At 42.4% G+C, this 22,827-nt stretch overlaps 1 protein-coding gene across 4 annotated transcripts in view; it reads left to right on the top strand.

Moving 5' to 3' along the window:
- The window catches only part of MAP3K7 (mitogen-activated protein kinase kinase kinase 7), a 271,033-nt gene that overhangs the window by 28,591 nt on the left and 219,615 nt on the right, over positions 1-22,827 (top strand). For all 4 annotated transcript variants that reach the window (XM_069235507.1, XM_069235506.1, XM_069235505.1 and 1 more), the window contains exons 3-4: positions 2,334-2,399; positions 14,918-14,963. In XM_069235507.1, the coding sequence (XP_069091608.1) occupies positions 2,334-2,399; positions 14,918-14,963 (112 nt within the window). The remainder of the gene's footprint in view (positions 1-2,333; positions 2,400-14,917; positions 14,964-22,827) is intronic.

Raw genomic sequence — 22,827 nt, 5'->3', positions numbered from 1 at the left:
CAAGGCACTGTCCTTCACTCCTGCTGCTGAAGGACGCTAAAATAGCATCGGCCATATTCAAGCAGCACACTCACCCCTGTCAAGAGTCCTACATATGTAATCCAAAATCTTACCATTATTCTGTCCCTTGTAAATAATGAAAGAGTGCCAGGGTGGCACTATATGCAAGGATTAACAAGTTTTTAGTGGAAAAGCACACAGTTGAGATTCCTTCTGAGCCTTTAGTACCATGCTGCCTAGTTACATCTGAACGGTTATCACACTAGTGCTATGTGGTGATTCTTCCGGGGAAATACAGCCGACACTGATATCTCTGGGGCTGATCAGGCCTCTTCAGCCAAATGATCCAGGAAGTTCAACATACTGTGTGCCAGATCCCTTTCATCAGAGTCCAACTCTCTTCGTGGTCAAGGTATGCTTTCAAACAAAATGTTGGTGCCTTTGATTGGTATAGCTCCACAGGTTGGGTCGAGACAAACTTTGCTTGTCACTCAAGTTAAACGTATATTTCTCATTGTTGGTGAATCTGAGTCCTCTTACAAGCGCCACATGTTCACTCAGTGACAAAAAAGAAGGAAAATGTTTCCCGTTATAATGCTAAGTGTTCTTCAAGGATATCTCTAATAATCTGAGATGCACTTTATCAATTTATTTTAATTTTACAAGTCTCTGCTTGCTTGTGCAAAATAGTAACAGCACATGGGATAGCCACATTATTGAGACCCTCTATATTTGAACACACTCTCCAAATGAATTGTCAGCCTTACTTCACACGGTAGTGTATGCATAACCTCCATTTGAGAAACACGTGGCACACAGTTCTCTCAGGAAGGCATTACAGACTCCCAGCGTCTGCCTTTTTGGGTCACTCCCAGATGCCTATTCTGAGATTCCTATTTATACCTGCATTATGGCTCTAGAAGAAAGTAGAGAATGTTATCTATGGTTGTTTATGCTTTGGCACTAAGGACACTGACTGACCAAATTCTGTCAGAAACACTGCACCTTTTCAAAACTGAAGCGGATATGGTTCGTCTCACCCCAAAACCAAAAACAAAATACTGTGTGTGGTCCCATGAGGTAAAGTATGCCGTCATTCTTCATTTCTCATAAACTCCCTCTGGGCTATACTAGAATTTAAACACAATACCAGGCCTTCTCATTACCATTAACGTTCGTATCGAGTGTATCTTTAAGAACGTAAACAGTTTGCTCCAAGTGGTCATAAATCTTCAGGAAAAATACTAGTCTGTCTCAGAGCTTGATCACTTTCTTTAAGAGATTTGTATTGAATGTAATGGTCACACACTACTGTTCATGAAACTTACCCCCAGACAAGATCAGAACACTTCTCTTGCGGGTAAGGGAAGGCTTCTTCAACAAGCTTTTAACTTGGTGTAACACCTTTATGTGCAACACTTCTTTCGTTTCGCATTGCTGTGTTTGGGTGGTGTCTACTTGCTTTGCATTTTGTAGGATGGCTGAAGGATCAACAGGCTATGGAGTCTAGCTCACTCCGAATTGAGGGTAATTTGCATGAGACCTTGGGTCACCATGGAGCTGATGCTGCCAGAATACCTTTGTTCATAGGGGTGTTAAACACAGATTGAAACCCACGAAGTACACTTCTCTTGTGTGGGAAATGGAACTGGATTTATGTAGGTTGTCATCATTCGCTAAAACAGAATAGGCTTGGCTCTCTCTTTTTCACAAGCAGACATGCAGTGAAATCAGAATACACGTTGATATGGCTATGGCATTGTGATTCCCCTTGGCAAAGTGCTTGTGTTGGTACAATTAGCCACTAAAAAAAAATATTTTTGCATATGTGGGTGTGATCCCTGGGAACGCAATCCTATGACTTTTTCTGGTCCTCTCACCCCCTTTTTTCTTTTTTTAATTTTTTTTTTTTATTGATAAATGGCTATTGATATTCTGCAAGACACAGTTAGGTAAAGGTTTCCTATGTTGGCAAACTGCAACTGATCGCGTCTTGTTTACCTCATATTCCTTACTTTACTAAATTTTCGGTGTGTGTAACAAGCATTCGATTCTATAATTGTATCTTTTTTAAACACTCAATAATAAAACATGTCATACAAAAATATTCTATGAGCCTTAGCGTAAAAAAACAGTCAGTGTATAAAACTTGTTTCTATGGGTTATTGAAGTGCCATTTTTTCATAGATATAATTTTATATTTTTGGATCACTTTGTGTTGCATGCTGAAAGTGAATTTAAGGGATGTAGCGGGAAAGGTTGGTATGATTATAAAATCCAACATGGAATAGTCTTTTATTCTGCCAAATGCATTTTATGCTTGTTTATTGCAGCTTCGACAGTTATCTCGTGTGAACCATCCCAACATTGTAAAACTATACGGAGCCTGCCTGAATCCAGTAAGTTCATTTTTTCTCTCAAAAGCCTGAAGACCTTAAACGTTGTGTAGCTGTTACATTTTGTATTTATTGCAAAATATGCCTTCTGTAATAGATGTTTGGCCAGATTTGTGAAAACGCGTTTGCCCAGTTTACATAGAAAGTAATTGTTGTGAATTTCAGGTTTCCATTAAGATGGCACTTATTAAACATTTTGGGGGGAAAGGGTATTTCTACAATTTTTGAAGTTTTGGCTATATTTTTCAAGGCTGTAGTTTGTTTTTCTATGTCGTTCTGTTGTTCATCTAGTCATTCCGTTCTTACTAGTCAAAGCACATCCGTAAGGCCAGGTAAGACAGTATCCTCATGGTTCCACTGACCGGGTGCCCTGAGTACAATGGGCACGGTTCACTTTGACTTTTATTCAGAATTATAATTTTTCAATGTGGTTTTAGAGGACTATTCAAAGTGCAGTAGTTACTGAATTTTACTGATGCAATTATCTGAAGATGTGAACATTTGCAGTTAAATCCGCGTAGTTTAAGCTTAAACATTGATACCAAATAAGAGGTTGCAGTAAAAGAATGCTTATTTACACATTGGCACTCTCCTTGCATGTGGTTGGGTCAGTGGACAGTTAGTAAATATTAGGCTGACATCTGATAAAATCCGGGAACATAATTTCAGGCTTATTCGGTCCTCTCCCTCCTTGAAAATGGATAGACGTTCCACTGAAACAGAAACGCAGGTTATTCGAAAATATCTAAGCAGAATACCCGTTTGGAACACTGTTTCTTTGAAACGTGTTTTTTTTTTTGTTGTAATAAATATGTATGAGGAACTAACTAGTATGTATTTTGACAGATTTGCCTGGCACAATGTATATCTATTTTTCATCTATCAAATGTGTTTTACACCTTTTTAAGTCTTTAAGTGAAAAATATTGTAAACTAAGGTTAGTCCTATTGATAAATGGCATACAAGGCAAAATAAATTGAAAACCCTTTCCTGTATACTTTTTAAAATAATTATATTCAATTATACATTGATTTTACAGTGTCAGTTGTATATTATTCAAAGGTGGCTGCCTGCTTTGTCATAAATCTCATGAAGAAATTCGATTTACAGTTTGGTTTCACTGTATTAGGCGCGCGACATTGTGAATCTGTATGCCAACTTCATGAATCGTGCAACCAGCCCGACACGACTAGTCCAGATTAAATCATTCCTGCCATTTTGGACATGTAAAGACGCTGCCTTTTGGTTCCAATAGACTCCGAGCCTGATTTAGAGTTTTGCGCATGAGCTATCCGTTACCGTTGTGACTGAGCAAACCCTCTGCCAAACTCTAAATCAGCCCCTCAGTTTATGGAAAGTGGCACTTTAAAATAGCAGTTTTTTGCTTTTGCTGTTCGCCCCTGTTCTTTCTCTTTGAATTTCACTGTTGAAAACAGTATATCGTTACTCCTTAAACACCAACCATTCTTTTCCTCTTCATATTCTTGCTGTTTAACCATTTCACTTTTCACATCCCTTGCAGCAGGTCTCCAAGACAATCTAGCCTTCTGCATATAACACTTAATAAGGTTAGTATAGGGCTCAAAGCTCACTGGGAACTGGCCTGATGGGTTGCTCTTCATTTTTTTATTCTGACAGGCTTGAGTCTGTATGTTTTCTTCTGCAGGAGATTAATTTCACACTGCTTGTTTTTGGATGTTGCTCATCGGCAGCATGCTAAGCTCTGTGTGGGTGACATAAAATACACACAAAATTGAGCTGCTTTTATGATTCGTTGTTTGCATCCCCATGACCAGGCCATGGCATGACTGATGTTTGGCTTCACCTTCACTGGTCAAACCGAGTGCAAGCCTGTTGCATGGGTGGAGTAACACCTGAACTAAGACTGGTTAAGGACATGTTGAAGTCTCCACTCATACACACATAAATGGGCCGGATTTCTGCACCCTACCCCGTGACTTCTATTGTGCATGGGAAGCCAAGACCGAGCATCCACCTTTGATTAGAGATATGTTATCTGGCTCCCAACTTACAACCAGAGACTGACAATTTCAGTCGTAAATGGGTGCCATGATGCAGTGGCACACCTGATGCAAAAGCAGTTTTCAAAGGTTAACTCTCACTACCCCAAATATTTGGGTCATTTTTTTTATTTTGGTGGTCAGTCGGTTAGAGCCCAACTGCCCCAATTTTGGATATCCGCTGACTCCTTTTTGCTTAGTCCTGTATTCACTTTTTACTTGGAAGAAATCTTGAACCAGAGGCAAATAATGTATGCCCTGAGCCCACAGGGCATATATCTGAGGGTTAAAGAGAATACTGATTTTTCAGCCTGAATATAAGGAGATCAATTGCAGCAGCCCAGTTCATGGTCATTTGGAGTTATCAAACTGAGACTGATAAATCCCTAGGCCTGGGACTGGTGCCAGCTCGACCTATGATCTGCTGTAACTGATTAATGCGAAAGGGGCACTGTGTTTTTCGACTCAGTGCTGTACCTATGTTTACACAGCAGGCGACATTGATCCCAGTCTGGTTGCCCATGTGCTTCTGTAGCTATCACTACAGCTGTCACCTGCTCTGCCCCAAGAACAATGCTGACTCCATCTTACAGGCCCTTCTGCCTTAGCATGTCTGTATACCACTGATTTCCCCCCCCCCCCCCACCTCCCCACCTTCGATGTGAGCAGCACCATAACTGTAGTAGGTACACTAGAGTCATGTGGTTAAAAAGAAAGAAGCGACCCCTGTCTGGCATCAACAGTTTTCAAGCATTGTGGTTCCTCCTACCAATACAATCTGTCATGAGTTGTTTGTATGATTTATGTATCTGAACGGAGTACAATAAGTAAACATTGGAACTATGTCCTTCAAAATAAACGTTGTGGTGGGCTATATACTTGTACTTAATTTTGAAACAATACACATGTGTACACATGTATTTTGAGTAAAACCTGTACTTAACTGAAAAAGTAAGCCTTGACTGTTCACGCTTGCTTCCTTGGAAAATTCAGGTTCGAAAGAGGAGACAAAAACAGGTCTCTGCCCCTAGAAAAAGGGCAAATGAATAATTCACATACAGACAAGCAGGAAAGTAAAATTCTCTTCAGAAACCATTTTCCACCACTAAACAGGAAGCAGGCGAAGGGATAAAGTGACCTCAGCAATAACTGTAGTCTGCTCATCCATGCTGCTGAGTGGCCAACAAAACCATTCAAACTCCTGCATCCAAAGATAGCAGTGGTCTAGTGCCTAGAAGGTTAGAGCCAGAAATGGAGCCTTAGAGGGTCAGAGAAGATGGATAGTTTCTGGCTTGAAATTCCAACTGGATGAGAACTTATGAAGGGAAGTCAAGGAGCAAGAAATGGCACAAAGAGAAGACACTTGATAAAGCTTCAGAGCTGGAAACACTAGCAATCGAAAGAGTGAAAACAATGCCTGCTTCAGACAGGGGTGATGTACTACAGAGTATCTCTCCTCTGTACCCATACCTCTTCAGTCATCTAGTTTCCAGCTGCAACCTAGGTACTGATGTGATTGCTTGAAGTGAGCGTGTGCCATGCAGAAACTGCATAAGGCTGAGAATGCAGCTTCTCTACTGAGCAGATTCCCATAGCACGAAATTAAGCTCTGATGTAATTCACTGACAACAACAGAAGCAAGTATGGAGGATGCCGTTTTATGAAGATTTAGTCTGCACCCACGTCATTACTATAAAAGCATTATAGAGTTCTGTTAAGATGACATATGTGAGCTTGGAGAGTTATGCGTGTCATTCATACACATTTAAGTCTGTATGCAAATGGGAAGAAGGTGAACTACTTAGTTTATTTGCGTAGTAAAACTGCATCAGTAATTGACTGATTTAGGGGCCAGTAATCCCAAGAAAATTGCTGCATTCTCAAACAATGGGGTAGCAAACCTCTGTTTTTATTCCTTTCCTCGCTTTCATTGCTTTATTACTGTAAGTGGGTTGGGACACACACTGGGCAGGATCAGGCCTACCTTAAACACTTCAAAGGGTGCTTTTGATTCAATGAAAGGTCACAAGGAAAGGGCCTGGGTACATCTCAGAAAGGAGATTGAGTTGATAAGAAAATCCTAAAGAGTAGGGCTGGGGACCTTGGGCTCACCTTTTGATGCACATGTCACTGTGGCTGACATTCAGATGTGAACTCTATTAACTTCCATGACATGTGTTGTGGAACTGTCAGCTTTGGAGACACTTATGCTGGGACAGACTGCTTTTCAAGAGGATGAGGGAGCAGAGGACTTGAAACGTCAAAGGAAGCTAAGCCCCAACCTAAAACGTCAAAGACTCAGGCCATAAATCACGTGGTGCCAGTAAATAGACTATATGAAGGGGAGTTTAAGACCCTCAAAATGGTCATCTGCCAAGCAGCCAGGAGGGAAAGCTCTGCAAGACGTCTCCCTGTGACCAGGACTGGAGGCCAAGGCCTGATACTCTCCCTGCTGGCTGAAGGGACATTACCCAGGGAATCCAAGACAACCTACCCAGGAGCCTGGAACATCATCACTTGCCTGCTTGCCAAGACCAGTGTACTGTGTGAGGAAGAGGAGAGCACTGGAAGGCGCAAGTGGTGGTGGGGAGCTTTGACGAGTGGACTCTTTGTGCGAGGTGTAACGAAACAGCTGCTGCACCTGTTGTGTAGCCATTTTAGTTATAGCTCTGTGCACGTTATGTTAGCACACTAGGCCAGCCGCTGTGCACTTTAACCTAGATATATTTTATTCAGTTTTGTTTATTATTTTAACAATAGCCACGTTTGCGGTCTTGTTTTATTTTTCTCTATCTAGCTGTTCTTTGTCTAGGTCAGCACTCCGTTCTTAAACAAGACATTTCTGTCACTCTGTGCTTTTCTCAAGACTGCAGTAAGGTAGGTTGCCAGTAAATGTGGTAACGCTTTGTCTCTAGTGTTCATAGAAACATACACATCCTTACGTAGGAAATCTTCTCAGAAAATCGGCTGTTTTATTATAAAAACATTACTTTGACCCATGTACGTTTGAGGGAGATTCCAGCCAGATGACCACAACTGTATGCTGAGAACTTCACTACAGCTGCTTCTGTAGGCTACAGGCCTCTTGCTCAGGTATGGGGGATGATGTCTTCCCAGGGGAACCTGAAGGGCAGAACTAGAGCTTAACATGCTGTGTTCCAATATAGCCTAGGTAGGAATTAGTTTAATGATTCTAATGACAACATGGTAGCGTTATTTTTATGCTTCACTCTCCTTTTCACAATTCTAATCCTGTCCTGCTTTATCGTCCTAGTTATTGCAGTACATGCTTTATTATATACAATGCAATTGCTTCATTAAAACCTTATTGAAACATATACTGCCGCTTATTGTCCTTGTTTATGTGAGACTAATGTAAATGAGAGAAACGGATGCGACCTGAGTGACCACGATTTCTCTGAGGAGTCAATTGTCATGCGTCTTGGGTAGAGATGAGGCACTGTTAGTTAGCCGGAGTAAAATCTGGATTAGGCCAACAGTTGACACCTGTAGTGGGTTAGACTCAGGCCCCACACCTCAGGCGATTCTGCCGCTCCAATCCAGTAGTCTCATTAGAATGAGAGCCTATGCGACACACCGTTCAGGCTGTTACCCATGTTCAGGACAGAGTCAGCGACCCCTGTATGCCAGGGCCACCGTGAAATCAGCTGTGCATCGTGCTGCGTCAATCTGGCTGGAGCCTGTGGGTAGTAGTAAGGCAGTGACCCTGTAAGCCAGGAGGGTCCGCAGTGGAGAACTTTGTCATGCTGATCAGGCTGGAGCATGTGGAAAGTGAGGGCCGGTGACCCAGAAATATTGGAGGTGCTCACCAGGCACACAAAGGTCTTTGACTTATTCCTCCCCTCCCACTGGAGAAGTGAGGACGCTGTGGGAACATCTGTGCACGTACGCGAGGGACCCAAGACAGGATGGTTGTAGCTACCTTTCCATCAGGAGCTGAACAAACAAAACTGCTTTTGGGCCTGCTAATTTAGTGTTATAGCTCTGAAACACTGTTGCCTAAAAGTTAATATGAGACGTGAGTGGGATTGGAACCTGCTAAGGAAATACTAGATCCTGGACCTCAGGGGAGGGCTGTGTAGTTGTTTGTGACTGTCATATTTTGCCTTTATGTGGATATCTTTAGAAATAAATAACTTATTTTGCCATAAAAGTGAGTGTTTGGCTGAGCAATTTTTATTGCTGCTGCTCCGCTCATGTTGAGGTGTGAGCCGGTATTCACTATCCTGTATCCACTCCTCTTTAACAATAGCAGCCTTGAACTGCTCAGACCACGCAACCCTGACCGTCGAGCGCTGCAGGGGTACTTGAGTCAGTTGCTCAGAAACCTTAGTAACTTGGACCACGGGACATTAGAACTCAAAGACTTCGACCCCCACGGTTGGGCCCAGTAGCACCTGCATGCCTCATGATCCTCGGAAAAGAGTTCTGACATTTGGCTGCCAACAGCTGGGAGATTAGTTAAACAATGATGAAAGTATAATGCATACAATTGATCTGAAAATATTGCTGTTATGAATGAACAGTACATAACAGTGTTCAAGAGATGTAATTGTCTTTTTTTAGCTCCAAAGTTGGAAAAATATGTTTTAGAACAAAGTACTATTTGAGATAGTGGGTTTCCTAAATTAACCATATTCATTGCACAGAGTTTAAGCTACATTATTTGCTACCCTGAACATTTGTTTGGTCATTAACTGATTAGAAAAGCCAGCATTATCGTATTATGAAAACAGGCATTTGACAAAGAAGTAGGACAGTACATATTAATGTATAACAACATGAAAAACAATGCACATTGCTGTTTCCACAATGTATATTAGTCCTTATTGTTTTACAGTAATGGCTAAGTCCATTAGCAGAAAAATGTTCCTTATCTTTGAAACTCTATACAGCAGACAGCCAAATTGTGTCCGTTTTCTTTATTTTGAGTGACCATCGCTGGCTTGGGGGCATGACCATTTTTTGATCTTTGCTGGGAATGTTTCAAGCAAGAAAATGGGTGTCCCATGTGAGCATTAGCAGATCTACATCTTTACCACACTGTTGACGTTTCCCACAATTTTGTATTGCAATTGCATTTATATAGCACATACTACCCTTAAGGAGGTGTTGAGTTACTTTGGGCCGCGCATTGCTCCGGAAACCAAAGGTTAGTGGTTATTAGTTATTGTTGATTTCTTAAATTAGTTCTTTGAGGTAGATTAAATGAATACAGTTCGATGTGATCATTAGTGAGGGCTATGCGAGTTCATGCAAATGATTGGTGGTATGAACAGATTTGCTAAAGGAGATTAGGTATTGCTATATTGTATGGTTATGGTTTTAAATAAGGAAAGGTTGTGATTTATGAAATGAGGTGTGGGTATTTTGGAGAAATACAGTAATGGAGATTAAGGTAAACGTGCGTACAGTTTAGAGTAGACTGTGCTCTGAGAAAGGAGGCATTAAAAGGATGGAAAGTAAGGAGAGTGTTATTCAAACGAAAAGGAGAGGCAATAGCTGGACAATTTAAGTTTGGGTCATGAAGGGGTTTAGGAATTTGAGGGAAGCTTTTTGACATGTCATACAATTTAAGGATGCAAAACTGTGGAATGAAACGGCATTATTCCATATGAGATAGTGCTAAATTAGGTACTTTGTAATAGGCACTAGAATCTGTCAAACATCTGACTGCTGCTAGGCTACTTCTAGACCAGTGTCATTAAATAACAGAATAATGTGTTGGAGAGAGTGCGGTCTATTGACCACTCTCGTATAAAGTTCTGCTGTTGAGTGAAACCCACAACATGGCACTGACATTCAAAGTACTTGTACAGTGAGCATTCAACACACAAATGGTGGCTGTACCGTATGTGAGGAGCTGAGAATTGAAGCCAGTATAAGGCTGCTCAGGATGGTCATTGCGATTTAAAGTTTGAGGTGAATGTTTTATTTCACAATTAGTGTATTAACTTGGTGTTGCCAACACCAGTCGTTACATGGGGATAGCTTGTATTGCAAAATCAACTATTTTTAACTTTGATTTTGTTAAAAAAATAAGGGCATTGGCAAAGACTTTCTGTTTAGCTCGTACAGGACATATCTGATTTATTCAACATTAACACTCTTCTTGCCAGATTTGAAACTGCATGTTATGAAGAAGTCAAGCACCCATTCTATGCATAGGGAATCTGCTAAAGCTGAGCTCTGTTAATCACTGCTTATATTGAGGAACGTTCTAGTTATGGGGACTGCTCAACATCATGTGATTCTGGGAAAATCTCTTAATTTTCCCATGCCTAAAAAATAAAAATAAAATCAGACATTCTGTAATGTATCTGGTGCTCACATAAAGAGTTCCAATGCACTTTGGCCGGGTTTGTGCTATATAAAACTGCAGAAAAAGGCTTTTTAACAGCTTCTTTGCTATGGCCCAGATATTTCATTGCATGGTGGAAGCTAGCCTCTCATTGGTTTCTAAACTGAGGAATGACCCAGAACAGTGCCCCTGCTGTATGTAGACTTACTCCTTTATTAAGTGATATGAACACCTGCACTACTATTTTAGAATGTTTCTTTGTTGTCCTTAAGCCCCTACCTGGTCATAAGAACAAGACATGGTTCATAAAGAAAAGGGATGGGGTTAAAACACAAAACGGACAGCAAGTTATGGATAATCTACAAGGAAGAGACGCATTACCTCTGTTATCTGATGCTGAAAAGAACATTAAAGGGGCTGAATGTCCTTTCTTGGAAACAGCCTTAAGGGCTAGAAGAGATGGCCCTTAGTTTAGAAGTTTTAGAAGTCTTGTGATGCCAGGTTAATTCCTAAGCTACCATTTAAATCAGTGAGTGACAATTTCAACAGGTACTAATTCAGAGAGGCACAAGTCGGGTTTACCTTCTCTACCTCCTCTAAGCATGTTATTTAGAACCTCAGGTGCAGCACATAACAAAATGAAACTCTCACAAACAGGATATCTTTGAGATGGATTATATCCCCTTTATTAAAGCAGTCCAGTTCATATTTTCTCAAGTGCTTCTTCCTCCACCTTGGCGATGTCTAACCACACAAAAGATTGCTGCAGACAGATGTATGTAAATCTGCTTTAACAATCAACATTAAAGTGCTAGGTATCATGACTTGCTTTGCTGTCTGCAGCCTAGCCAGCAAACCACTTCAAAGCTGAAATCCTTCATGTCAACGATCTCGTAAACATCTGAAACATCATGAATGTTGAGATCTCTATTGACACCCAAATCGGATATGTCGGCATCATTGACTTTGTTAAATTTTTGTGTTTGAAAATCTAGCTTTCTCCAGACTAAAATTCATACATCCTTACTGTATGGAACTGTCACCTCAACCAATTAAATGCAACTTGCAGGACACATCATTATCAGACATGCCTGCTACACATCTGCGAACACCCTCTCCAAGTACATACAAGACTCCCTCTCAGCATGATATGTCATGCTTTTCAGTAACTCCACCTGGGCACTCAACTCGCTGTGCTACAGATCACCATGCAAGTGATGCCACTGTGAAACTCCTCAATGTCCACAGAGTTCCCAATCTCCACAAAATCCTACACCAAAATGCTCTGATTCTCCATGCAGGGCACTTTCTCTGGCCTGTGAGCAGTCTTCTAACCCAAGGCGCAATAATTGAAGATAGATACTCCTTTTAGCTGCCAAACATATCCACAAACTACTTTGGTAACCTACCCATAATTTCATTTTTACCTGTTGATGACACAAGAGCCATTTAATATGCTTTAGGCCAAAGCGCAATAAGATAACTATTCCCTTTTCACCACTACAGGCTAAATAATCCATAATCTTCCAAGATATTGCACCATCACACACTGTCTAAAATTCTGTTGCAACTTGTTCTTGGTCTTTTTTTTTTCCCCAAAGGCAATGCACACATTTTCAAGCTGTGCATCAACACATCTTTGCATTAAAACACTCAAGGAGGTTCCAGATCCAGAAACACATATATTTTAATGTACCCTTCACCAAACTCTGTAATCCTGTCTGCTGTTTGGAAATGGTGAGCATCAAGAATCCACCTTCATGAGAAGAGTAAACTTACAAATGCTATTGAGAGATTTATATGGCACATCATCCAATTCCATGAGAATGCCTCGTTCCTCATCTTGGAGGGCCCTTATGATGGCGATCTCTGGGAGCAGACTTTTTAGGCGATACTTTAGGAGAGTTGCATCATTTCCAGTCGGTAATTGTGCAGTAGCTGACTTTCTAAAATATTCTCATCAATTGTAATAACTTGAACAAATAGAGAATAGTAACGCTTGCGTACTCAGCTGCCAAATTGTCAGATTTGCCAGCCCAGAGTTAAACACAGTGTCTTTTTATTTGGAAGGCTGCTTTTTACCTCTATACAAGCAATGTGCAACTTAAAATTGCAAATCCGCTCTTCTATGGATAAGTGCTTTATAGAGCACAAGTGGATGACGAACATCATGAAATATGAGCAAAAGCTGTAAAACTAAATGCAGTTGGGCTACAAAAGGTGACATCATGCGTAGGTACTAATAAAGATCGATAAAGGAGAGCAAAAGTACTATCATAAAATGCAGCCCCGTTTTGTCAGCAGCCTCCCTAAAACCAGTAACATCATAGGAAATAAGGTAAAGGCGATCTTCACATTTCTGCTGCTGGAAAGCTTACTGCTTAGTCACTAGCATACACTTCCCCCGCTTCCTCTTTTTCACTCTTCCACTGTGGCAGGTAGCATCACATACAGTTCCTGAAACGGGAGAGAATTGTAAAGGATCGATTGATGCTGAATATTGTACTAAGTGGCTTAAAGGTTGAGACTCCCTTTTCTTATCAATGATTCCACCAGAAAGTCTTGAAAGTACCATCTCCAAAAGCTGCAGAAATGTTTTGTCTGTAACTATAGAAACATAGTAGTGCCTGTTCCATTATCCTAAAAGGGAAGAATTTAATATTGTTACTTTGTTGTGAAACAGGAGGTCCAAAGAGCAATTCAAATATTTAATTAATCTATTTTATCTATAACATGTAAAATATTTCCGGAGTGAAACATTATGAATGTTGGCACCAAATCTTACCCCAGCTTCAACAAGGGGATTGGAACATATCCATAAAGATGCAAATGTTAATCAGAAACCCTACACACCAAGGAATATCACATTTCGTGCTGTCAAATGTTCACTATCGGTACAACATTTTGTCAACTTCTATCAAATCTAGCTTATCACTCTGCTGTTCTATCAACCTGAAGTTCTGACCATCATCTTCGGCTTTGTGTGAATACTTTCCACTCCTGTATCGTCAAAGTGAAGATTATTTGTTGTATTCCCTAATTATTTGAACTTCAGAATAGGTTTTATAGGCCACAATTTAGATTATTGCATTTTATAACATTTAATTGATAACTAGCTTAACCTACTGGCATGTTTTGCTGTTGCTTTTTTACACTTTTCTGCAACTGAGATGCCAGAATCTCTTCAAGAAAGAATTTGAGGAACATGAACGGTTTAAGTTCAAGATCTATGTCAGAAATAAAGACTGAACTGTGCATGTTAAAATGACATTTGACTTGCCTGAACCTAGGCTGGCTACGCTTGACATGTAAATGTTAACCTTTTTTTGGAGCTTTTTTCTATTCGAATTTCCATATTTGACACTGTTTCATCTCACTTACCTGCCTTTCCACATCTCGTACAGCCCCCCAAGTTGGCGATTGGAGGCAGGAATACAGCTCACCAAGAGCAGATGTGAATTGAAGTACTCCGTAATTTTACGGCGAATTTTTTTTTTTTGCTCTTAGGTTCAAATGTTAAGCAGTGATTCTCTTATGTTTTTCCATGTTTGGTGTTGCGGAAAATATTCTGCATCAGTTTCTGCAAAGACGTGAATGCAGTTCAGTCTTTTTATAATTATAATATCACTATGTACCATGCTTCAATTATCAACGCTGTATTTTATTATGCTTTTTGGAAATTATAAAGGAGACAAGCAACTCATGCTGAACTCCAAAAGCATTTAAGAAACCAAATTTTCTTTATTTAGGTGTAGTTCAGATGGTTTATCACAGGCAGTTAGTCCATTCGGATACAAAAGAGACCACATAACAGGCACGTGCATTTTTTGGTCACTGCCCAAAGTTACTGTATTACGCAAATGACTGAACATTTCTCCTTTGTAGAGTTTCTTGAATATTTTGTAGAAGTGTTTGATAGTTTGGAGCCCTTTGTTCCTGATTCTGACGAATGTTAGCAATTTAATGGAATTCTGAACATGTATTGATGTGTCTGTAAATTCGTGGAACTGACTGTCCTCATGGGGTCCTGGTAGTGTTAAACTCCTATGATTGGCTTTTTGTTGTTCAGCCAGTTGCCCGCTGTAAACAAATCTGGTTAAAAGCTCCTATATTGTTCTAGTCCAGTTTAGAATATGACCGTTCTTTTTTTCTTTTCCTTTTCCTTTTTTTTTGATAAGGTATGTCTGGTCATGGAATATGCAGAGGGAGGTTCTTTGTATAATGGTGAGTATGCCAGCAGAATTTATTTATTGCCCAAAAAAGAGACAAGTTTGAATATCTATTTTTAAAGAGCTGTTTTTTATCTTAATTTGGTTAACTTGCTTTGTGATATTTCTTAATATTCTGAATGCCAAGGGTTTTTTTTGGAGATGAAGAATTCAATAGCCATTGTGTATGAAATGGAACCCTCTCAAGAGCCAGGATTAAAGGGATCTCTTTCCAAAATTGGGTAGGAGCAGAGATTTTCCCTTGTCAACCGTATGATAGTGTCAGACTGACTGTATATTCCTTTTGGAGAAAAAAAAACTTTGTGGTCTAGTTTGAGAAGGTAGATTTAATTATATTGAGACAAGTAAAGGTCCAGTTTTTACTTCCTCTATGAAATGCCTGTTCAATAGTCTGATTGAGTGGTAGTGGGAGCTCAAACCGAGGGATTGGACCCTAGTCCCCCAAATAAGAAATAATCCAGCTAGTAGAAGTCGAGGTCCCACTTGTTTACATTATTCGTTTTATAGGCGACAAATTGCCGTAGGAAATGCGTAAATGTGCAATGTTCTATGGCCATGTAATGTTCCTAAGTTTTATGAGAAAAATGTCTGAGGCATTAGTCCAACTCGTGGTTTAAGATAGTATTTTTATTCCAGCATCTTGTAAAGAATATGGGTAACAAGTAAACCATAAAGGATGCCATAGAACATTGCACATTTACGCATTTCCTACGGCAATTTGTCGCCTATAATGCGAATAATATAAACAAGCGGGACCCCGACTTCTACTAGTTGGAAGATTAAATTATATTGCCTGCAAGAATCCTATCAATGGCCTCATAAGACGGGTGTTCTTGTGAACTACTTCAGTGAATTCCTTCCAGTATGGTATCCTTGTTTTAATTGAAACTTTATTTTATAAAGAACACACGTAAGTCTGTGCAGCTACTAGTCCATTTCCTTCAAGTGTAGAGCATAGAGTTTATTAAGTGACGATGAAGGTCTACTGAATATCGTGTACCAAAAAATTGAGTAGTGAGTGTGGGAACAAGGGCCCAATTCCAGTTTGAATAGTTGATTAGTCTGGGGTTAAACTTCTGGTTGGGGTCTTGGGGGGGGTATTTTGAAGAGATTGTTGCAGTTAAGGTGCAAGATATCTGTTCATTCCTTGACTGTAGGTCAATCCACTGTTTGCTCATGATTTGAGGTTTTTGAATCAGGGACTTGACTGAGGGTTAGTCTTTGAAGAGAGGGGTTGACGTTCCCCAAATGTGAACATTCTTAACCATGTTGGATCAGTGAGCTATTCATTTAACCACAGCCCATCCTTGTCCCATAAATGTTGGAATTGTGCCACCCAATTTAAGCACCTGCCACTCCCAAGGTGTAACCCAAAGTCCAATGTTTAATCAGTACAGACGGTGGTGCACAGATGAGTTGTAAAATAAATTAGTTTCCCAAATTGTTCTTTATTCCCTTCAAAATGTAAAAAGGAGACTGCCAACACATTTCGTTCACCACATATGAACTTCCTCTGGGCACTTAAAATCCTTCGCTGATAAGTATTCCAATGGCTTTCCAGTTCTTCATATATGCACAGCCATTACAGTCTTAGTCAGTTCCAGTACTCACATAAGCTCAAAACAATTGCACCATTTCAATTGGAACCACTCAAAACCTTTCTATTAAGTATTCCAGTAGCTTTCCCAGTTCTTCATATATGCAGTCATCATAATCTCAATCAATTCCACTATTCACAAAGGTTTGTAACAGTGGTCATTTCATCTGATAGAGACTTCTAGTTGTAGATTCCTACCTTAGAAATTCCCCCAGTCGTCAGTCTGGATCTGGAGAGTTTTCTTTGAGCAGTAGCCCTGCTTGCCTTCAAGTGGTGTCGGTCAAATCCACTTAATTTTTGGCATCGTGGCCACTGGATATGACGTCGCGGGTCATATCTAAGTGCCACCCCGGTGCGGTGATGTCAGTTCTTTTCTTTCCGCGCCAGCCTATACGCAGATTCGAAGACTGGTCCTTTGACTTTTTGTTGAAGTTTTTTTTTTTTTTTTTTTACTCTTCTAGATGCGTCAAGGATGTCATCACATAAGACCGGCTTTAAGCCCTGCGACTACTGTCACCGTATGATGTCTTTGTTGGATCTGCACCTCGTGTGCCTTTGGTGTTTGGAGCGCGACCATGAACCGTAATCATGCTCCGACTATATTACCAATGACCCAGAAGACTTTGAGGGTGCGGTCCATAAAGCTACTCGCAGCCCGGAGTCTGGCTCCGCATCGCTTCCAGTCTTGGTTTAGAGGACGGTTCCAAGATTGTTCGCGGATCCATCACCACTCGTCCTCATCCCATTCGAAATTGACGGGTCGTTTGGGTACTAACAAGTCGAAGAATCACAGGTACTCTTCAGCTTCACCCCGTCGGTCAGACGACTTGGCACGGGAGATGAAGCGTCTGCGCTCTATGCCTTCATCTTTGCAGCCTACTTCTGGGTCAGCTCCATGCCTCCCCAAGTTTTCGAGAGCTGGAATCCCCCCTGCCCAATTGTAAGAATTGTGCGAGCCCATGCACCTCACCTTTGGGCAGTCCATCCCTGTTGGAGAGCCTTCATGTCCTGCAAGGTTGGCAGGGGCCCCATTGGGTTTCCCGTTGGCGGCTTCAGCCTTGGCATCCAGGGATTCTCTTCGGGATCTCAACCGGCATCGGTTGTATCACTTTGACCTTCCCTGAGGATGGGTCTGGCATCAATGCTCCTTATGCCACCTCTGCCAGCACCGTTCCTATACTTATTGCAGACTCTGACTCTGAGCCAGAGGTGCATTGCTTCAGGCCGATTCCAACTTTGGCGGGGACCTTTGTCCCTAGGTCAAGTCCTGACCGTTATTCTAGAGTATGGAGGGGTCACTGGACCCTTTAGAATACCAGCTTGAAGACTATATGGACTAGGCTCAGGAACTGGGTGAAGCCAGCAGTCTAGATACCTCCCCTGACACTGGTATGCTTTCTCCCCCCCCACTGTGGCTATGGAGGAGGGGCGTCTTACTCTATGGTGGTGCAGAGTGCGGCTGAAGTCTTGGGCCTCGAGCTGCCTTTGCGGCTGTCGGGACTAACCTCCTGACTGAGGTGCTTCAGCGTGGGGCATCCAAGTCAAAACCCCTATTTACCCTTTAACAAAGCCCTCACTGATGTCCTGCTGGAGACCTGGTCCAAACCCAGCACAGGAGCTCCTGTCAATAGGACAATAGCCTGCCGCCATAGGCCAGCCCCTAATGACCTGGCTTGGTCATCGAAGCCTCAGCATCCCCTGGGGCATTCCCTTCTGCTCCCCCAGATAGAGGCTGGCTCACCTGGGGAAGAAGCTGTTTTCTACCTCCAGCCTGGCATGGCAGTCTGTAAACATGCATGCCTTTTGAGCTGCTATACCCATACCTAATGGGACACGGTTGCGCAGGTGCTGCCATAGGTCACGGAGGAAGTCCGGGCCATTCTCTCTCAAGGGGTTGCTGATGGGAGAGACGCAGCTAAGTTTACGATCGCATGTGGGCAGATTGGTTGCTTCAACAGTGGCCTTGAGGGGCTACGCCTGGTTAAGGACATCTGGCTTTTCAATGGATGTCCAGTCCACTCTGGTGGACATGCCTTTTGATGGCATCCGTCTCTTCGGAGATAAAGCAGACTCTGCACTCAAGCGCTTTAAGGAGGCCTGAGTTACGGCTCAGTCCATTGGCCTTGTTGCTTCCACTCCCCCCTGCCAGTCTGTTTTATCCCCCTTTTGTGTCTACGGCAGGGGTGCCCAGCCACAACCGTTCCCTGGCAGCCACCGTGCAGCGCATGCTGCTCAGTCTCTGTGTGGCTGTGGACATGGGATCCAGCATCCGCATGGATCAGGGATCCAGTGGTCTAGCCAGTCCACCCTTGCCTCCAAACCTTCCTGATGCTTCTCCACCAGGGACTAGTCGACGGCAGGATTCACCATCACTTGCCCCACTGGCATACCATCGAGACTACCCCTCCATCCGTAACACTGTCCTAGGATCGGATGACAGAGGATCACCTGGCACTTCTCTGCAAGGAGGTTATGGCTCTCTTAGCCAAGGGAGCCATAGAGAAGATCCCAATGCCAATAGTAGGTTGTGGTAGTTATTCCCACAAATTTCTGGTACCCAAAGAGGAAAAGGGTCTCAGGAAGGAGAAGTTCAAAATGCTCCATATTCCCATCCTTCCTGCCCGCAGACATTATTTGCGGTTCGTAGTAGGTCACAGGCATTTTCAATTTTACTGTGTTCCCCTTTGGCCTTACCAGCGTCCCTGGTGTCGTCAACAAAGTGATGGCGGTGGTCGCAGCTCCTCTGTGCAGGTTGGGGGTTTCAGTCTTTTCCCTACCTCGACGATTGGCTGTTGAAGGTGGGCTAGCCCTAGGCTGTCGTCTCCCACCTCCAGAGTACGGCAGACCTGCATTCGCGAGGGTTCACTATAAACGTGGCAAAGTCTCACCTGCCTCCCTCTCAGATGCTCCCTTTCATCGGAGCTGCGCTAGACACAGTGCAGTTGCAGGCCTATTCTCCAGAGGGGCGAGTCCAGGATATTCAGGCTGTGATACCGATGTTTCAGCCTCTCACCTGGATTTCGGTGAGAATGACCCTGAGGCTGCTGGGCCTCATGACCTCCTGCGTCCTGCTGGTGGCACATGCCATATGCAGCCTCTGTAGTGGGACCTGAAGTTCCAGTGTGCTCAGCATCAGAGGAATCTCTCCGATATGGTCCAGATCTCGGAGGATACTGCGCAAGCTCTGCAATGGTGGCTTTCGAACCGTGATTGGGTCAAAGGTGGATCCTTCTCCCTTCCTCAACCAGATCTGACCATAGTGACAGATGCTTCACGCCTGGGATGGGGTGGCCACATGGGAGAGGCGGAGATCAGAGACATCTGATCTCCTGCAGAGTCCGAGCTCCATATCAACCTTTTGGAGCTTAGGTTGATCAGGCTAGCATTGCCAGTATTCCTTGTATCTCTCAAAGGGAAAGTGGTGCAGGTGTTCATGAACAACACCACTGCCATGTGGTACTGCAACGAGCAGGGTGAGTTGGGGTCGTGGACCCTTTGTCAGGAGGTTCTGTGCCTGTGGACATGGCTGGAACATCATGGCATACCCCTGGTGGTTCAACATCTGTCAGTTTCCCTGAATGCCAGAGCAGACAAACCCAGCCAGCGTATCCGAGGAGGGCTCCCAGGACGTCGGATCAAGATCCAGGTTTTCCCCGGTCGAAGGATTTTCACCTTGAAAAAAATGATTAAGTCCGAAGGTAAAAACCTCCACCGAGGGCTTCCGCGACGCGTATCCGGAGAAGAGTTCCAGGAGGTCAGATTGGACTGTCAGGTTCGTCCCGCTGAATAAAATCTTCAGAAAAACGACTAACTGCGAAGGTAAACTTTTGACCGAGGCCTCCCGCGGGCTGTAGCCGAGCCGGGCTCCATCACATCGGCCTTAAACTTTGACTTTGCCCCGGTCGAGGTGAGACCAGATGACCAGATTGGCGCTTTTTGTTTCTAGGCGCTAGAAAACAATAATTCTTTAAAAATTCATATCTCCGTTTCCCCTTATCCGATTTCATTCGTTTTTGTGCCATTTTAAAGATAAAAATATAATCTATTTTTATAAATTGGTTTTGGATTTTTAAACTGTTTCCTGTGTTTTATTTAATTACTGTTTTGTGATATTTGAATGCTTTACACTCTGTCTCCTAAGTTAAGCCTTGTCGCTCGTTGCCAAGCTACCAAGGGTTGAGCTGGGTTTAATTTGCTGAGACCTAACTGGACCTAAGTGGAGGTTAGTGGCCTATTGCTAAGTGTAGGTACCTACCTGCCTTTACCAATAACCCATTTTCCAACACCTACATAGGGGTGACTTAATGATATTTAAAACGGGGGGGTCTGATATGTCAACAGGTTTTATTTTGACAGGTTGAATCGCAGTTTTACACGGCTACAGTCCGGCTACAGTGGCAGGCTTAAAGACATTTTTACACTTCCAGAATAGTAGATGGCACAACAGTTGCTGCAACCCACTAGTGGCATTTAACATTTAGGCCCTGGGAACATTTTATACTGTATACCAGGCAGTTAAAGGCAAGTTAATGATACCAATTAGGAAGATTACAATTACAATTATAAAAAGGGGAGCACAGGCACTTTACTACTGCTTAGTGTTCTAAAGGCAGCAAAAACCTAGAGTCCAGAGAAAGGTGAAAAATACGAGGTAAGTACGCAGACAGTTAATCAGTTCTTTTAGGAATCAGTTGTTTTACAGAAGATGCACCACCACCCAGAAGGAAGTCTCTCATGTATTGCTTCCTCAACCTCTGAATCTGATTAGGTGTGCCTGGGCCCTGCAGACCTTTAAAATCTTATTGTGCATATGCCACATTCTGCATGTCCCACTAAGAAGGCTGTAGTCAAGTTGAATATTGAAAAGAATGAATGAATGAATTTCTAAAAAAGAATAGATGATGGACGGAATGCTGAACAATGCAAACATCCACCTCCAGTCACAAAGATCTGGGTTTAATCCATTGTTTTTTGCTCACCACACCACCCCAGTTTGGATCCAGCCATATGCAAATCAGTCTTGACCCTGTGCCCCACGGGATCAGTCCAGCCCGACCTGCCAAGCCAGGTTTGCTTATAGTGCCCAAAGCAGACAGGAAATATTTAGGTCCAGACTTGTAAATAACTTAATTGACCAAGAAAAGGATCTTAAACTGAATTTGTTTTTTTGATTGACAGCTAGTGCAATGGCTTAAAATGATGCAATATGGAGGCCTGTTTTGGGAATAGCAGAAAAAGACGTGCCTCCACATTTTGGACCTCTCGCAACCAGCTAATCAGTTTGTCTGGTAGGCTAAGATTAGTGTAGTCCAGCCTGGAAGCATAGCATAGCATGGACCAGCGTTTTTCTTGTCGGTTATGGATGGAGAGCTAATTATTTGTGAGTGAGCACAGCAAGGCAATGCATGTTAACACCACAAACAGAACTTGCGGACAGAAGATTGACTTTTGATCAAACTTTGCTCCCTGATTTCTTGTCTCTGTGACTTACAGTGGTGGGAGCAGTAGCACATCTAGCCAGCAGTTCTTGTCATAGAGGAAGATTTGAGTTTCTCCAGTATTGTGTCTTTCATAGATTCACATGCTGGAATCGCTCCCCATCGTCAAAGTGGGAGTCCCAAGGTACCATAGTAAAGGAGTATGTGTATATATATCACTATCGTAGGCTATAATGGCAATGAAAAAAGTTAAATAGCCTATCAATGTCCTTTCAACAAAAAAAACACAAAAAAAAGACCAAACTATAACCAATCAGGCAACAGCACGCTCAAGATCACTTCTAACAGAGGCTGAGTCCCTCAGGTTTTCTACCACACGTCGTGTGAAGGGAGTCTCCCTGAGCTCTGCTCGGTTCTTCAGGTATTACTTCATTGTAGGTCATCCAAGATTATATTTCATTTCTCTAACCCTGGCACTAATAAGTCAGAGTGGCAGAAAACAAGGTAAAGGACTACAAAATATGTCTAACCTTTTTCTCAAACTCTCAAGTTCTGAGAGATGAGGCTATTATTTGGACTACAAAATCCTAAATCTGTCACATATGATGAGGAGAGTGAAGATTCCTTCACCTCACAGGAGAGGTCAAAGGGAGATGCCAGTGATCCCCAGAAGGCATGCAAAAAAGCCATAAAAAGGCAAAATGGAAGTCTTCATAAGGGACTTCTCACAGGGAGAGAAAATTGGAAAATACAGACTCTTACTCCCTCTTCAGCCTTGACCCTACATCAGAGGGATCCTCATAACCTGACAATGAAGCATCTAA

Source organism: Pleurodeles waltl, chromosome 5 (genome assembly GCF_031143425.1).
Source record: "Pleurodeles waltl isolate 20211129_DDA chromosome 5, aPleWal1.hap1.20221129, whole genome shotgun sequence".
NCBI lineage: Eukaryota > Metazoa > Chordata > Amphibia > Caudata > Salamandridae > Pleurodeles > Pleurodeles waltl.
This window is presented reverse-complemented; position numbering and strand designations above follow the sequence as displayed.